This window comes from Lonchura striata, chromosome 1 (assembly GCF_050655825.1).
Source record: "Lonchura striata isolate lonStrDom1 chromosome 1, ASM5065582v1, whole genome shotgun sequence".
In the NCBI taxonomy this organism is placed as follows: domain Eukaryota; kingdom Metazoa; phylum Chordata; class Aves; order Passeriformes; family Estrildidae; genus Lonchura; species Lonchura striata.
This window is the reverse complement of record NC_140703.1, coordinates 1,216,163-1,234,090: the sequence shown is the minus strand read 5'-3', so window position 1 is coordinate 1,234,090 and position 17,928 is coordinate 1,216,163. Positions and strand designations below refer to the sequence as shown.

Here is a 17,928-nt window from a genome sequence, read left to right as displayed (position 1 = left end):
GTCATCAGTATCTTGGAAAGATTGATCCAAATTAGATATTTTAAAAATGAATTGTCCTTCTATGATAAACAACACACAACTTTTTTTACAGTCTTTAATTGCATCTCAGTCTATAGCAATGAATGTAATAGGTTAAGAAAATTGGTTTGGTCTTCCAAAGCCATGTTCTCTCTCCAGTGCTGTCTCAGCATCTGCAGTCCTCCCCAGTGGATTCCAGTGCAACTGGATTAGGACTCCTTTCCTTGTATGCCATGCCTGTTAGCTGAGCTATGGAAGTAAATTGATAAGAAATAATGCATCTGAATTACACAGAAATTCCAGTATAGGTGACAGTATCCCTACAAATTAGTATGTCATAATGAATCCTAATGAGCTGTGAGGCAGGAAAAATACATCTAAGCTTTTCCAGGAGGAATGAACTGGACACCCTGATCAAAGTACACAATCACTTGATTGGTGCAAGCTGATCATGGAGATCCAGGCACAAATACAGAAAACAAGGAAGAGAGAGATCTAGTTAATAAGTAATTCCTCACCATAATGCAAGTTTGAACAACAAATACTGTCTCCCAACAATAAAGACAATATCTTGGCTGAAACACTCTCCAGCACAAAGATATTACTCCTTTCTCTCACCGAGAAGAAAATGAAAAACAAGACAAGTGTTCTTCCCAGAGAAGCAGAAGCCCAACCCTCCAGGTGTCCAGATAACACTGCATTCAAACAGCAGAGGCTGCCAGCTTGGAAGCCCCAGCTGACCATTGCATCTGTGCTCTCCAGCTTCTTTCTGACAGGGGCATTCTGCCTTACTGTGGGAGTCTGCCTTGTCCTGTCTGCAAACAGTGTCAGAGAAATACAGGTTGGTTTGGGAGTGGTGTTCTTTGATATTCTGTAAAGTAGAAACCAGGCCAGGTTTGGAGGGAAAAGACTTTGAGTTTTGCTTCTGAATAAAGATGATAACTATGGCTTCATGCCTTGGACGTGTGTCCAGCAGCTGGTATTCTTGTGAAAATCTTCAGAGGCAGTCAGTCATCACTAAAATCAGAGCACTGGGTGATTAACTGGGTGGGAATATCTGAAATACGGGTGATAATTACTGCCACTGGCTGCTAATATCAAAATGTTGTCATTATCTTCTGGGGTTTTGAAGGGAAATAAGCAAATCCCTCAGAGAGTGTTTAATACTATAAGAATATACATGTTTGTTGGGGCAAAATCTTGAAATACAGGGAGCCCTAATGTTTTTCCTGCAGAAAAGGAGGTTATTCAGAGCTGTGGTGTTGTGAATAGACTCCTGTTTGGAGCCAGCACTCAGCACTACACCCAGGCTGTTCAGCACGGTGGGCTGTGATGCGTGTGGGGATTTTTTAAGCATTACTTGGTCAGCCAGCCCAATGAGCAAGAGTGTTCTTCACTCAGCACTCCTTTGCCAAGGAGCAGTTGTGAAAGTTCTGCAACCATCTTCAAAAGACTTTAAACCAGATTTAAACTAGGGATAAATTTTGTGTTGTTCATTGAGGCCAAGTCATCACTCTTCATTTTCAACAATGTTTTTTGGCAGTCCAGGGTCACTTAGAAGAGAACAGCTCTGAGAAGCCTTGGACCTAAAACACTAATCTTTTCCTATGAGTATGTCCTTTATGACAATATATTTGCTTGTTCACTTCTCTGACAGATTATTCAGATAAATGCTCAGATTTTTCAAAGCTCCGTGAAAATTTCTCTAACTGGAATAAGGAATACTGTCAATTTCACGTTAAAGGAAAATATATTGGTAAGTGGGTGCAAAAAACCAACTCGGATCACTGTGTACCACCTGTTACTTATATCCCTAAGTGATAAAAGACAGTAATTCTGTCCTGTAGAGCTCCTGACTAAATTTGCTTTGTACTTTTCCAGAACATATAATATTCAAAATGTTACACGTTTGACTTTGTTGTTAATTTTGGTATTTATAACCAAGACCTGGCTTCTTATTTGGGAGATGTCCAAAAAGAAGAAGGGGTGGAGGAAATGGTGTTTGACTGTGGAGGTGACCTCTCTCTGTCTCTCTCTGAGTCAGAGGCAGAGCTTTGCCCTTGGCCTGGGGTTGGTTGGTGCTACCCAGCTAAGCTCTCAAGTGAGAAAGAAATCTGAAGCTCTGACCACTTTACAGAAGTGGACCCCTGTAGTCATTTTTACAAGGGTTGTGCTGCTAATCCCCAAGGTCCTTGAAATAATTCAAGTCTAGCAATGTGATTCTGAATTTTCTTTTGGAAAAAATATCCTTCGTTTCCTTTCTTAAACTGCCATGTTGTGTTGCTGAGACTGTTAAAAGGCTTCATGTTCTGCCAAAGAGATCTTATACTTAGTACTGAATAAATGATCTCTTGAAATGATAGAATTCTTCAGTATTGAGGAAGCTGTTAAAATACTTTGTAATTCTTCAGATTACAGTGATGTTTGAGATGAGAAGTTAGTTTAACTGAGTAATGGGTTTTTTATAGTTGTATAATTACCTTTCATGCATGATTGGCCTGCCTAGCATTCTCCTTTTAATGTGAAGGTTTTTGTGCACCTTCTATTATGGAAAATGAGTGTTTGTCTCTACGATATGATTCATAGTCATTGCAAGTTCATGGCTAGGCATGCCATCCCGAGTAAAATAATTATCAGGCATTTTTGTTTCAGATTTTGTTTTTTGATTTACATTATGTTTAATTTTGTGCCAAAACATAGAAACTTACAGTTCAGGTAAAGATAAGATTCTAGCCTGTGACTGCTATATTGCTTAGGGTGTAGTTACAGACATTTTGATATGAGTACTCTCTTCACCTCTTTTGTAGCAAGCAATAGGATTTCTCATTGCCTTCATGAACTCTTTTTATTGAAGGGATTTATTTCTAGGGTGATGTTTTTATGTACTATGGTCTGCAAAACTTCTATCAGAACCACCGTCGATACGTGATACCAAGAAGTGACACACAACTGTTGGGCCGAAATGTAAATGTAAGTTTTCTTTTTCTGTTGTGAAATCAGCATTTCCAGCAGGTATGCCTTTGACCATATGGAGAGCCATCTAGGCAGAGCTATAAGTGTGTTTAGATGGCTCTAAGGAATAATAAAGTACAGATTTTCAGTGTTAGGTCCTGGCTTTTATGCTTGTTGGGGCCATAATGTCTAATAAGTTAATAAGAGAGGAAGGTTGAAAAGGGGGGGGGGGGGGGGAGGTGGTAAATAAAAGATGTCAGTCCTGTGTTGCAGTTCACAAACCAGTACCTTGTAATGCTGATTAAAAGTACATTGTCTTTTTCAAATAAATGTACAGAAAGCATTTCCTTTTTGTATTAGCCAGAAGTGTTTTAAGCTGTGCTCTTATTATAGGGCTAGGGAATTAAGTTATTCTAAGTCTTTAGTTTGCCATCTGGCTATGGAAGCAGGCAAGGAGCAGGATAAGGTTAGTTCTGAAATAAGTGATCATGTATGCAGTTCTAAGCATGCAATTTAGAAGTCTAAAGAGGGAGTAGACAGCATCACCTGCAGCAGACCTGCGTAAGGAAACTGGAGAATGCAATCATGGCATTCTCAGGGCATTCAGGTTCTTTTACTTACAAACCTAAAGCATATTTTCTTTGGCATAAAAGTAGTATTTAATAATATACACATAGTCCACATGTCCTTTCAGTATATATGGTGGTTGTGCCGTGGTAATCTGTTGTTTCTATAAAATGCTTCTTAAAATTCTCAAGACATATTCCTCATTTTTATAAAATGCCTCCTAAAACTCTCCAGGTGTCCTGTCAGCTTGTTTGTTTGCATCCAGATGCAGCTGCTTTTGGCTTTTATGCCAATCAGATACACAGCTCATTGGAGTTACTTGAAAATATTTCTGTATTGAAACCTGAGGATTTATAGTTTCTTATAAAATGGGGTAGGAAAGATGCAATAAAGCTGAGAGTGGACTTCTGTTTTTTATTCTGTATCTTCATACATCAAGATTGGCCCTTTTTGACCTGCAGTAATGTGGCCAACTACATCTGCTGTTCTCCAGCACTAATTCAGTCCAGGTCAGAATTAAAAAGAAGGTAAAACAAGATGTTCTAGGGTAAGCCAAGGCTTCACTGGAACATTTTCAGTTGTAGCCATTTTACAACAGCAGATCCCCAAACCTGTTTTTTGTAGTCTGGAGCTTGCAAGTCAGCAGCAGAATTCGGTGAAGACCTTCTGTGCCTAGATATGGAAGGTTCATTTGATGTCTCTAATGTGACTAAAAGGTACTGGAGACTTAATTATTAGTGTCTTTTCAGAAGGCATGGGAGGACACCATTTAAACCAAGCCCTGGGTCTGTGCCTGACTGCTGTGTACCCTTGAATGCAGATCCAGAGGAGCTGCTGCACGCCCTTCAGCACCTACAGGAGCGGGACCCCGATGGCGCCGTGCGGGGCCGTCACCAACAGCATCTTCAGGGGCGCGTGGGACCTTCCTCTGCCCTTGCTGATTCCCTCTGGAAACCATGCCCCCACCCCCGGCCAGGGCAGACCTCTATTGCAAGGTCTCTCCTTTCTCACACAAAAGGCTTTCTTTGGTGGCGTTGCTCTGGTGAACATCAGACTCTGCTTCCTACTGTTTACTAACTTGGCCCTTGTTTGGAAACTGAGGGAGATTTCTCATTTTCTAAGGCTCTCTTCCATGTCAGCATGCACCAGGAGTTAGGAATTTAGGCCCTCTTGAAATAAGGAACGAGGATACAACAAATTTCTTGTACTTCCTTGTTAAAAAGCACATTTTTGTGCAGTGTTTCATTTTTGTACACTGATGGGAGAGCCCAGATTCTGCCTTCCCATAATCATGTGCTTAGAAGGAGGGACTCTCGACATTCTCCACGTTACTTTGGATATTTGGATCTACATGGTTTCATTTTTATTCTTAGAATGCTGGAAGCATACATAGTCTTAATTTAAACCTGGATTTGATCTTTGTAGTAACTAGTGATCATAATTGGTTTATGAATACACTTGGGAGATTTCAGAATGTATCTTTGGAAAGAAAAGCAACTAAAAAACTGTACAGACTTTTCTCCATTACACCATCTTTTTTTGTCTTCCAATTTCTTCCACTCCCTGCTCTCACCTTTTTTTTTTACCTGCTCCATACAGCAGGTTTTGAGAAGGCAGCAGCTCTTTCCAAGCAACTGTGCCACCCACACCAGGGGATTTGTGAAGCCAGTTCATTGAGTAACTTCTAGATCCACTTGATTTTTTCTGCCTTACCCACCTGCTGCCCTGGAAGTGGGATTTACTGGGCTGGGCTGAGACCTAGGCCAGCAGAGCCCAGCTGTGGGCAGCCCAGCTGTTCTGGAGCATGGGAGGGAGAGTCAAGACAAGCAACTGAGCAGGAAGAGCTCAGAGCATTGCATCTCCTGTAAATGAAGTGGTGACAAACAGCTGAGGGTGTGGTGGGCCACAGAATGATCATTTCCCTGAAGAGTGTGTCTCAGCACTTGAGTTGTGCTTTTCATGTCTCCTAAAAGGCAACCCCTGCCCATCTGTATCATCTGATTGTCCCTGCCCATCATCCCATTGGCTGCCTAGGGGTTTACAGAGCTCTAAATGAGACCTGTCATGTTTTTGTCTTATGTTAAACTAATCTATGTAGGAAAATAGTAATGGATAAAAACAAGTGCTGTTCACCCAATGAAACTGGGAGGCATGGTAAGGCACAATTTTAACTAAATGTTTTTTGATTGAAGAAAGTGTTTGTGTCCAAGTTGGTAAGCAAGCTCTAACTGGCATAGAACTAAAGTATTTTTTTTTTTTTCCCAAAGGACTGGATTCCCTTGACTGTGCTTTTACCTCTACCCTAGTCTCTGAAAACATATATTGTATAGCAAAGTTTTGGGACAACTGTCAAAGAAATTCTAGGGGTAACTAGCTAGGACAGTTATTTCTGTAACTAGCTAGAGAGCTCTGAAAGTGTTTTGCAAAGAAGGTAGTCCCACAGGAGTTGATGGACATGAGAAGCATGCCCAACATGCCCAGGGATTGGTATGAAATGTTCAGTCTTTAAAAATTCAGAAGTTCTAAGATTCTGGTCCTTAGTTCTTCTTGTGAAATGTGCAGTGCTCCATACACATCCAGGATGTTCAGGTTTTCTATCCACTTGAAAGATGCTTCAATGTGCCTTTTTTTGTTAGTCATGCTGGCAATTAGAACAACTGTCTTCGACTCACAAATGTTGCTTTGTATTCCTTGCAGATACTATTGATCTGTTTTACAATCATAACTCATCTGTGATTCAAGTGCCGTTGCTGAAGATTGGAAACAGTTGGTGGACAGATAAAAATGTGAAATTTCACAATCCTGAGTCATACGATCTCTATTCTGCATTTACAGGTAAGAATGGTTCTGCTGGTGGTCCTTATTTTTCAATTACTTCCCTGTCTCCCCCTTCACGTGTCTCCCATTCTGAGAAAAATCACCTTTGGGAGAAATATCTCCCAAAACAAGTTGAAGAAGCAGGGTTTAGAGGGTGACTGAGAGCAGAAGGCACATTTAGCTAAAATATCACCTTTTTACTTTTTAATCAGTGACCATAAAAATTGAGAGAAAATGGTTTTGGAAGACTGAAGTTAGCCCACATCAATACCCTTTATAGTTTCTTGTAGTGCTTCATCTGCCCAGAGAAAGCGAGGAAGGAGTTTCTTTTTTTTTTTCCTGTGGAAAACATCTGTGAAGCAGAATTGCATGTCCCACCTTTCTTTCATGCCTTTGCAGATTCTTGGGCAGTTGGTGGGGCATGAGAGACTGCCTTTGTCACTAGTTCTTTCAGACTTGTTTCCAAGGGCTGTTTCCTTGTTCTGGTTGATCTCTATTGATCTGGGGCTAAAAGCTGCGCACTGTGGATCAGGGCAGTGCTGAGCTGGGTGCAATATGCAAGAGCTAATGATCTAAGTTGTTTTCATGGGATAGATTCTAAATGCCATAGCCTGTACCATTAGACTGCAAAAAGGTGCCTTTCTGGTTGTACAGGAATATATTAATGTGTAAAAATGAGGGCAAGCTCCTCATTATTGAGAACACATTGCTTGCTGAAGAGACAAGAATGCAGAATAAACAGTATTTTCACTTTGCAAGTCACTTTGTTTTTCCTGTGTTTGAAGCAGGAATGTGTAGCAGCCCCTGAGTACTATTAAACTGTTACTTCATGTTTGAGGTGAGTGGACATGCTTGGAGATGCTGTTATCTGGCATATATAGAATTTTGGACAGTGTCTTACATCTCTTCCACAGCTCATATTCTTGTTGGTTGTGTGAGGCCCAGAATCTCAGCAACCACTGCTTTTACTGACAGTGTCTTTCCTGCGTTGTCTCTTTGTGAGCAGGGACAGCCAGAGCTCCTTCCTGGCAGAAACCAGTGTATCTGTTAGACGAGGAAGACGAGAGGAACAATGGTTCCTTGAACGACGACTTCTTTACGTGGATGCGTGTCGGCCTTCGACACCTTCTGGAGCCTCTACCGGCGCGTCAGACGGGTTCGGCACTTCACAGAGGGCCTGCCAGCAGGGAACTCCACCTTCCACATCTCCTGCAGTATCCTTTCAGATTCCCTAAGGCTCCTAGAGAGCTACAGTGCCATGGAAGTGAATAGGATGTGTGTGGTCAGCTGGCAAAAAGCCGTGCAGAACACGTTCCCTGTGTCAGCAGAGCCCCCGAGGATTTGGGCCATGTCCTGGCTGACAGGAGCCCCCTCACAGCCAACAGGGGAGCTCTGCTGACTACAGCACTCCTTTTGTTATGGGCTTAGAGTGATTAAGAGACTGATGCATTCAAGATATAGTCTTTAATGAACAATGAAAAAACATTTGTCCCAAGTTTTTTTTAAAACCTTTTACCTATTCCAGTGATGTCCACTTTATTTTTTGAGGCTAGAGCCCTGCCTCTTAAACAATCTTGATAATTTCCAATGGAGTAAGTTTTGGGCACGATATTCTGAGAAGACATAAGAGAATCAGGTATTTACAAAAAGGCAGTGAAGGTTACTGAAGGAAATGAATTTTTAGTGTATTCCAAAAGAGTGTGCTAGTAATTATGGGAAGAAATTCAGGTTAAAAAAAAGGATATTGGCAAAAAATATTCTGAGACCAAAATACACTACAGTCTGGAGACGTCTTCCAAAGGGGATCTTGGAAGCAGAAAAGTCTTGGACTTTTAAAGCAGGTTTGACAAAGCAATCGAATAGGACTTGCATTTTTAAGCTGGCTAGCAGACTTTTTCCATCTGTAGCTTCTCTGTGTAGCTTCCATGTGTCTGTGTTCTGTACCTTCTATTTTCCTGACAGATTATCTACTCCTCATTAAATAAGGAAGTATCAGCTCCCTTTACTGACTTTTCCTCAATTTTCACTCATTATTTAGCCCCAGATTGAAATTGCTGCTGCACTGCTTTGGTTTATTCCACTGAAATTAATTCCAGGTAATTTTTCTCTTTGAGGTACAGTTCCTCTCTGTGGCCCAGCAAAGGAGGGAAAGGAAGCAAAAAATGCTACCTGCATTTTAACAGTTCTGTGAATGAAAAAAGCATACATTTAATCACAGCTTGCAGCCTGCGGATAGGACTCAAAACCAGGTGGTTTTTATTCATTGTGCTGAATATCACACACTGAAGTTTGAGGCACCAATGGCAGGTGATCAATTTTTGCAAAACTACTTCCCATAGGTCTAATTTCTTTACAATCTTTCTCTGTACGTTGTCAGATTTTCATGCACTGCCCCCTCAAACAAAGGGCTGGAGTTATTCTTCATCTCTCAGGGTTAACTAATCCATCATTAGATGAACCCATGCAGATCCACATGAAATGTTTGCTTTTAAAGCCAAGCTTTCTTACATTAGCTTTTGAAATTTTATTCACTTGGACAAGCTGATTAATGGTGTCAGCATTGTTCATTTGCTTTGCAGTGCATACTGAGCAGATGTTGTATTGGCTTGTTGCCCCACACTGAGCATGAAGGGGTAAATCCTTTGAGACCTTGCTTTTCTTAGTAGGTCACTTACCAAAAGGTCAATAAGTCTTTTTTATGCATAAACATGATGTTGATTAAGCTGACATATTTTGATTCAGTTCTTCTGGGAGGGGCTTTATATTAGAAGCACAGAGCCAAAATCTGACATGTCAGACTAGGCAAAACATTGGCTCACTGTAAGGGTAATCTCTTCTCTGGTGGTTTCCTTGTTGAGCCAGTTGTGGGGTGCTGTCATTACAGTTTGCGTTTTTTCTCTCAGGAGGCAGGCAAGCGAGCGCTGCAGGGAGAGGTAATGTCTTTTAATCAAGGCAATGAGATGTAAAAAAAATGTTTTAGGCATGCAAATCCCTCTTTAGGTGTGAAATGGAAACCACAAACTTCAAGCTTAATACAGAGTGAGAAGGAAAATGTTCTTCAAAAAGATCTGGGTAAGTAGACCTAGGAAAAAAATGAAATGTTAGCAAGAGAAAGAATAATAAGCCATACATAAGCATTTTCCTTCAACATGGGCTGAACTTCAGAAATTAATCCACTGAAGTAGGACTACAGCTGGCAGAAGACAATTGAGATCATTGATACAAACATCAAAAACATTTTGCCATGAATTTTAAGTCAGGTATGAAGTTTCTCAAAGCTCAAGTTGTATTCAGAACCAGAATAACCAGAGCTTTTACATTACAAAATGGAGGCTGCAAGCCTACCTTATTTGTTGTCCTGGGAAAAGGGCTTTGAATATGCTATTCTCACAGATATAAATAAAATTATTATCTCTCTACCTTCTGAAAATGCAATGGCATTATTAATTTTATTTAATTTACCAATGCAATAATCTCATACATATATACACAAATATCGATATATCAATTTGTTAATTCACACATGGGGTGTTCGTTTTTGTTTGCTTTTCCCCAGAATTCTTTCTTCATCCTAGCCAAAAAGACAAAAGAAAATCAAAAATGTAGGCATTAATCTTATGCAGGTAAAACTTGATCTATTTCAGTGGATGCAAGATATGAATAGTCACAATGCTCTCAGATCTTACAGCCTTCCCTAAGGCTCAGGGCTTGCCTCCCAAGTGAATCTCTAACACCTAGTATTAAATCTTCAAAAGATCTAATAAAATAAATTTTACTATTTTACTATTTGCAATATTTAAATATCAGAAGTATTATATGATCATTTTTATGGCATATAATGTTTGAATGCAAGCTACATCAGCTAGAATGACACAATCATATTGACATGAGTCTGCTGGTCAGGAAAACCTCTTACCTTGCAACTGTTCTTGTCTCACAAGTTCCTGGGAGCTTGGTTATTCAGCTTGTGCTGAAGAGAATGGATTCAGCCCTGGAGGTCCATAGTCACTGTCTGCTTTTGAAGGGTATAACTAATATTTAGTTCAGTATTTCATTCACATCTGTAGAAAGACAAATATAAAATGACAATGACTTATAAATATAGCTAGACTATAACCTGCATTAAGTATATTTCCTGTTAATTACATGTAGATTGTTTGTATTTCTTTCCTTAAGCATAGGTACCCAATTTACTTGCATGTCATTAAAATAAGCCTCTGTCTTAACAATGTATGCATTGCAACCTGTTTGCTTAAACTATTGAGAATTTATATGAACTAAAAGCCTAAAAGTAACAAGGCTTTTAGTTACTGGACACCTTCAATATCAGTCTCAGCTGTGACATGACATGGTTTCTGACAGGATTAATCACCTTCCATCTGACTGCACCCTTCCCCTTGAAGAAGAATGTGCAGGCAAAATAGCTACTGAAAGGTCAAGGGATAAAGAAAAGCAGCCCTATAAACAGAATGGCATTTGTTCCTTCTGCCACTTCAAGTTGAGGACTTCCTTGCTCTCTCCATGCTTCCATTTGCATAACAGAGTTGATCATCTGGCCTTTATTAGCAGATTGAACGTAAATCATTACTGAAATATAAAATGCATCCCAGAGAACACTGCTCGCTGACATAAAAATGAAGGGCTATTGCTGCCCAAGGATACTGGAGATGGAAATAAAAGCACATCGGTGCTGCTGATTGATTCTCGTTGTTACAGCTTGCATGAGAGGCTGCAGGAGGGTTTTTCATCGTCATGCTGAAAGAAGGGCTTCTTTTATTCACCTCCTTTCTCCCATTGCTGTGAAGCTGCTTAAGAGACTGGACCTCATATCTCAGTATGTAACTTACCACCAAAGCCATCCCCATTTTTGATACCCTCTTGGACTGAAATGGGTTCAGGCAGGGAGATTTCAACTTAACACTGAGATATAATCATGTACTTAATTGTCACCAACCTAATGAAAAGACCCTCCTGATCTGCAACATTGTACTGAGACATTCTGCTTAAAATATATTTATATATTATATTTATGTATTTATTTTATATTTCTTATATATGTATATGTATATAAAATTATATATATTATTTTATATAATGTAAAATATACATTATATATAATGTATATATTTTATATATTTATTTCTATTTATGTCTAGAAAGAAACACTTTTCCTTCTCACCATACAAGCAGCTGAAGGTTTTAATTCCTAACATTTAGAAATACACTGAGAAGTATTGGTTCCATACTTACTTAACCTTTTTGACAAGAATTCCCTAACTTTTATTTCTGCTAGAGCAAGCTGGGTTGCCATGCGTCCTCTATCTGTGCATTAACAGAATTGTTGCACATAAACACTCGGTCAAGGGCTTCCCAGAAAGACATTGCACATCTGTGTTGCTGGGCCTTGTCTCAGGAAGCCTGTGAGTTACTGCTCCAACCTTCTGATACTCAACTTGGTAATTCCTTCCCTTTACATTTGCCAAAAAACAAAAGATAGAAGAAAAACTCCCTGGCCCTGCATCTTCTTTAAATAGTATTGTTTCTTCAAGCCTGGTTGTTTTTGTTGTTTTGTTTTGTTTTAATTTGTGACTGACAATAATCAGTTCCTCAGTCTCTTTGTATTTTCAGATATAAGGGGCAAATGATACCCACTCCTCTTGAGGTGCAACACCATAACTTCTGTGCCAACACAGGCCCTGAAGTGTACTTTGGGCAAGATTTTGTGAGAAAGATGTCAGTTGTTGGAAGAGATTGCAACCTCGTAGTGTCAACCTCTCCCATGAACGAGATAGGAGTAATACAAATGTTAGTGAAAATGAATTTGGAGAGACTCCTGAAGAACTTGGACAGTCATTGCCTGCCAGCATCCAAGTGCTGGCAATAACAGAAAAAAACTCACAAGTTTGTTGGTTTTTAGTAATTGGCAATGCTGTTCTCCAGAGAGAAAAATTAGCCCTGTGCAAAAAAACTTGCATTTCACATAAAAAAATCCTATGTCATCTTCAAATTTGATCAAAAGTTCTAATGTTTATGTATGTCTTTATTAGCAAAGTTTAAAGCTTTTAAAGGTTCTTTAAGCTTTAAAGATTTGAATATTTTCAGGCTTTCCTTCATTTAAAATTAAAATTCTCTGCTATTTCAGTTAAATGCTACACCAATTTGTTTGAATTTGAGTTATTTTTGCCTCCACTTCTAGCTCTGACTTTCATTAGCACCAGTCAGGGCTGTCCCTCAGCAGTACATTACTTAAATCTGTACAAAAGATATCAAGCTTTTCACCATTAATCTGGTATTTCTAAAATATACTTTCACATTTTGATTCTCTTCTTTTTACTACAGTTTATTTTATGCATCACTGTACTGATATGGTTCCAGTTCAGCTCAGCTCAGTTTGTGTTGGGTGGGACTGCAACAAAAGATCAGAAAAAATCAAGCTACTCTCCAGTTTCTTTATCTGGAAGAGAAAGAGCTGATATCAACAATTCAATACTCTGAGTCACAATTTTAAGAGCAAGCAAAGTACAAATTCTTGAAACAAATTAATTTATTTGCAAAGGAATTACCAATCTCATCTGCATCTATTTCTGAGACAGAAAATTTGCTTGAAGCTGTTCCCTTTGGATCTTAGCTTCCAGATATTGTCTTTGCAGGTTCCAGGTTGTTACATTAACAGTCTCACCTCAAGGTTCTGTTGACATCTGAGGCTCCTCTGTAGACAGTATTAGGCAGAAATATATTGCTAAACATTATATTGGTCTCTCACACTGATGTATGGACATAGAATTTCCTTTAGACTGGATACAAAGCCCTGAAACATGCCACATTTAATTCCTCTCTTTCACCTTCAAAAGGACAAAAGAAAGGCTGCTCTTAATTATTTTCCTCATCATAAATGTGTTCTGTTCTCCTCAAGCATGTAAATTTATCAGTGAAGAGCTTCAGCATTTGAGGAGCCTGACATCTAAAGCTTTTCTGGTTGCCACTGGTCAATGAGTTTGGGAGCAGAAATCAGTATAAACCAAATAATTATTCAACATGATGTAGTGACTGAATCAATTCAGAGCTAATAACAAATAAGAATGCAGGCAGTGAATGAGAACAATATAGACAAAATACAGAATTTGGAGCAGGTGCAAGTGATGAAAGATTGTTTCAAACTGGGCTTTGCATGCAGGAAGAAAAGCTAGAAGACAAAACTGATTCCTGACAAAAATGCAATACACTGAAGAGAATGTGAAAAGCAGTATCTTACCTATAAAACAGAAAGGAAATGTATGGAAATAATTGAAGTAGAAGATTCATAGTTCCTGATTAAGCCAAATAGATACAGACTTATATATGTTCTTAATTCCCACAGAAGCTAAAGCCATGATTAAAATTTTACCTGTGCTTAATTAATCCTATAGTAATCATAGGCTCGTCCTTCAGCTTTCACTGAGCCAGAGAATTCAGTGCATCCTGGGAATTTAAATTGCTCAATACTTTGAAAAACAGTTTTTATTTAAATGTATAAAACCCACAGTTATAAGATACAATTTGTCTTTAATGTTTTTCTAACTGTTCTTGCTTAAAGGATCTTAACAATCGGCCATTGTTCAAATAAACAAGAATTTGTTCAAGAGTAGAAGACAGTAAGAGATCCTCCCTAATATTTTCTTTCCCTATTTACACTGTTTAAATAAGAAAAAAATAGTGTTTTTCATATCACCATCTTCTCTGAATTGTTTCATATATACAGTGCAGTAAAAAGGTAAAAAAAAAAAAAAATCTTGGAATTTATGCTACTGTTTTCCCCAGATAATGACTTTCAGCACAGTAAAATTCACAGATGTTTCTTACTAAAATAATCCAGAGCTAAATGTTAAGTGTTTATTCTCTTTTAAAAACACAGACCACTCAGCAACTAAATAAGTCTAGAGTGTCAAATAAATGTGTCTTATGTACAGTCATGAGGCTCCTAGCTGAAGTGAACTAATAATGAACCTCAGGTTCATTTAATAAACCTCAGGTTTATAAAGCCACCATATCATAGTGGCTTTATAAATTTGTTTCTAAACGTACATTGATGTGAGTAATATATAATCGATACCCATTTTCCTTTCTAAAAGGATGAATTTAAATTGTTGTTATTCTTAAAAAATAATCAGCATAATAGGCAATAAAAACTGGAGCAAAGAAAAAATGAGAGCAAAGAGACGAGTAGAACAATTTTTACTGAAGCTATAACAAAACCCAAAAATCCCAAATGAGATGAAAAAAAAGTAGCCAAGAGCAACAAAAGCTAGATTCTAGAACATCTAGACCTGGAACTATAGGACTTTCACCCATAGAACATCACTTGGTGCCTTAAAATCATGCAGTCATAACAGGTCAGAAGGGACCTTCAGGGGTTACCTAGTTCAGCTCCTTGCTCAAACAGGTCTCACCAGATCCAGTTGATGAGGGCTAAGGGAGTCCTGAACATCTCTAAATATGGAGGTTTTCTACAACATCTTTGAGCAACCCAGTCCAGTGTTTGACCATCCTCATGGTATATTATTTCCCTTTTACCTAGTAATTTACTGCGCTGCAATTTGTGTCTGTTGGCTCATGTGTCATCATGGTGCACCTATGAGAAGAGGCTACTTCCATTTTCCAGTCCTGTCCTGCAGTCAGGGAGTTGTAAGCAGCAACAGGGTCTCCTTTTCTCCAATGTGAAAATACCCAGCTTGATCAACCTCTTCACGTGCATCACGTTCTCCAGCCCCTGACTCTTTTGGAGGCCTTTTGATTGACCCTGTTCTATTGTTCTCATACTGGAGGGAGCCCCAGAGCAGTGACAGGGCTGAGATGAGGTGTTATGAAAGATTGTTCCCCTGGCCCTCTCCTTAATACAGCTCAAGATGCTGTTGGCCACCTTGGCTGTAAGGGCATAGTGCTGACACACCTTCAAACTGTCCTCTAGGACATCGAGGTCCTTTTCTGCTTCTAAACAGCTCTCAGCCTCTACTGTTGGACAGGGCTATTCCTTCCCAGATGCAAGACCTTGGAATTGCTCTGGTGGAGCTCTCTCTGAATAGCAGCCCTGCCCTCCAGCTGAATTCAGCTTTTGAAATGCAACAAAAGAATGTAAAATCTAGAGAGCTATGGTGGGAAAGAAGCCCAGCACTCAGAAGCTTCTCGAGGGAAATGAGAGAACCAGATGGAGATGATAGTTTCAGTTACCTCTAGAAATTACTCACAATGGGAAGGAAACATTACAGAAATGCTTAGTTGGCTAAACATTCTTCTATCAGCACTAAGGAGTTGGTTTGGTCTTCTGTCTTACAATATTGAAAAAACAGTATTTGTGCTGATTTCATAAAGATGTTGGCAATTTGCCTTATGAGATTGGTATCATATGTTGTTATATTTGTGTTTTCTTCCCACAACATTTTAATTTGTATCTGTTTTGATTTGATGACAGTGACAGTTCTAAGTCACAAACTAAAATCAAGTCTTTCTTACACAATTTTTTTTCCCCAGAGGAGCTGCCTGGGTGCTCTCACAGACCAAACTATGCAGTATTCTGCAGCTGGTGTACGTAAATTCATTTTGTTCTGGAATCTTCTCAGAAGGAAGATTCTGAAAGCTGTAGTCCCCATCTGGATTTATCTAATTCTTCAGATTGCTCTATTGCATGAAAACCATATATTAAGACAAGTCTTTCAAACAGTTGCATTGGTAATCCTTGGGTTCTGTAGATTCTATAAATCTTTGAGTCTTTTAAGGTGTATAACCTTTAATAGTTTGTTGTTGCTTCTGTCAGGATGGTGGTGCTCCCTTTGCAAAATATATAAGCTAAGGTCCACAAAAACCATTTGTGGTCAGGGAATGTAGCTTTGGGATAAACTTCCAAGATAAATGAGGCAAATTTGGCCTCTGGCTGCTCTTAGGAATTCTGCAAGTTTTCACACCCCATTTAGAAATCAACCCTTTCACAGATTCAGATGCTCCTTTTTTTTACATGCACCAATAAACCATTTAGAATAGTTAAATCAAGTTCACAAAATACCTTGAGAACAGAACATAACACAGGAAAAAACCTCTGTCAGGTGTGTTACCAAATTACGTGTAGGATGTTCAGATACTCCTCTTAATGCTCAGCACCACTAAGACAGAAATTATTAAAGGAGTGATTTTTCCAGTGCACAACAAATACCACCAATGATTGGTGATCTTAGGAATGTGGTCTCTGTAGTACAGAAAGGATGTTATTGTAGTGATGTAACTGCTCCGCATGACCTATGACATGAACTTCTGTGTCTGATGAATGGAACACAAAGCAATGTATGGAAATTGTTTTTGATTCACCTTCCATTAGGTGTTGCAGGATGTATTGGTGGCTATTACATCTTGTAAGAAGACTTTAAAAAAATTAATCTGTGATACGCTTCCTTGATTTTGCTTTCATTTGGGTATCTTCCCATGTCATTAAAGGATTTCAAAAGGGAAAAATATGAAATGTTCTAAAATTCTCGTGTTTATAATTCCCTAATTATATGAAAAGCCACCTTCTAGTAGCTGTGGCACAAGTATGGGCCAAACAAATAAAAAATGGGCAACAAAATTTTGCTGTCTTTAGTCTGAGCATCCAAATCTATTGTGGAATCTTCTATGATTTGGCACAAGGGGTATGGATGGTATGGGGTATGGTACTCAAGGAAGGAAAAGTAATGCTCTCCATGTTTCTTTGTCAACAGGCTATAATATATAATAGCCCTTGTACAAAGCCCTTAATAAGCCGTAAGCATAGATTTGGCCACAGTTGAGTTTTCAGCATCTTAATAAGGAATAGTAATGTTAAATCAATTACTAAACATAATCTAAATGCTTATTCAAGCAACTCTGTGGGTTGGGTAAGACTGGCCCTGAGATGGTTTTCCTGTCCTTTTCATGGGGCCAGCACTGGACACAACTGGCCAGGAACCGGTATCTGTTTTGCAGAGCTGTTTGGAAGAAGCAGAGAACAATTTCTTCCTAAAGACAAGATATTTCCAGTGCAACCTCTGGAAATATCTCCCATCTCAGACAGCGTGTGTTCAAAAGCTGGGGGACAAGGGCTGAAGCAGCAATTGCTTGGGACCTCATAGCCAAGCTCTCCCGCATCTAGAGCTGCATTCACATTTGTGTGTGGAGCGCTTTGACACCAGCTTAACCTTTGACACCGGATTAGCCGTTCTGTTATCAACTGCAATACTCGTGTTTCCAAGGACTTTTGTTTGGGTTTTTCCCAGAAATCTTGCCTTCATGTCTACTTAACGAGGGAAAAAAAAAAAAAGCTCAAAAAAGTGAAATACTCGTAGCCAGTTCGCAGAGGAGGGCGGAGGTGGAAGAGAGTGGGAATTCAGGGGCTGGCTCCCGGGGACTCGGCCTGGGCCGTGAGCCCCGCGCAGTCCGCCCGGGAGGGCGCGGCTCGGGGCGGGCGCGGAGGGGGCCCCGCGCTCGGCGGAGCCGCCGGGGCTCCGGGCCGCGGGCCCGGCCGAGCGGCGCGGAGGGCGGCAGGAAGCGGGGCGGCCCCGCCGCGCCCCCGGAAGCGGTTGGGCGGCCGCGGGG

At 39.7% G+C, this 17,928-nt stretch overlaps 1 protein-coding gene and 1 long non-coding RNA gene across 2 annotated transcripts; one reads left to right on the top strand and one right to left on the bottom strand.

Annotated features, from left to right (window-relative positions):
• Positions 1–69: 69 nt before the first annotated feature.
• LOC110478705 (cell cycle control protein 50C) lies at positions 70–10,795 on the top strand. Its single transcript, XM_085588688.1, is given in 8 exon segments — positions 70–859; positions 1,676–1,774; positions 2,887–2,988; positions 4,358–4,532; positions 6,235–6,372; positions 7,361–7,463; positions 7,465–7,568; positions 8,393–10,795. Coding segments are annotated over 8 exon segments (945 nt in total). The 5' UTR covers positions 70–646; the 3' UTR covers positions 8,404–10,795.
• Positions 1,385–17,783, bottom strand: LOC146768558 (uncharacterized). Its single transcript, XR_014957593.1, has 3 exons — positions 13,739–17,783; positions 10,271–10,415; positions 1,385–9,436 (listed from the first exon to the last, which is right to left on the bottom strand). It is a non-coding gene; the product is annotated as an uncharacterized LOC146768558 (long non-coding RNA).
• Between the last annotated feature and the right edge of the window lie 145 nt (positions 17,784–17,928).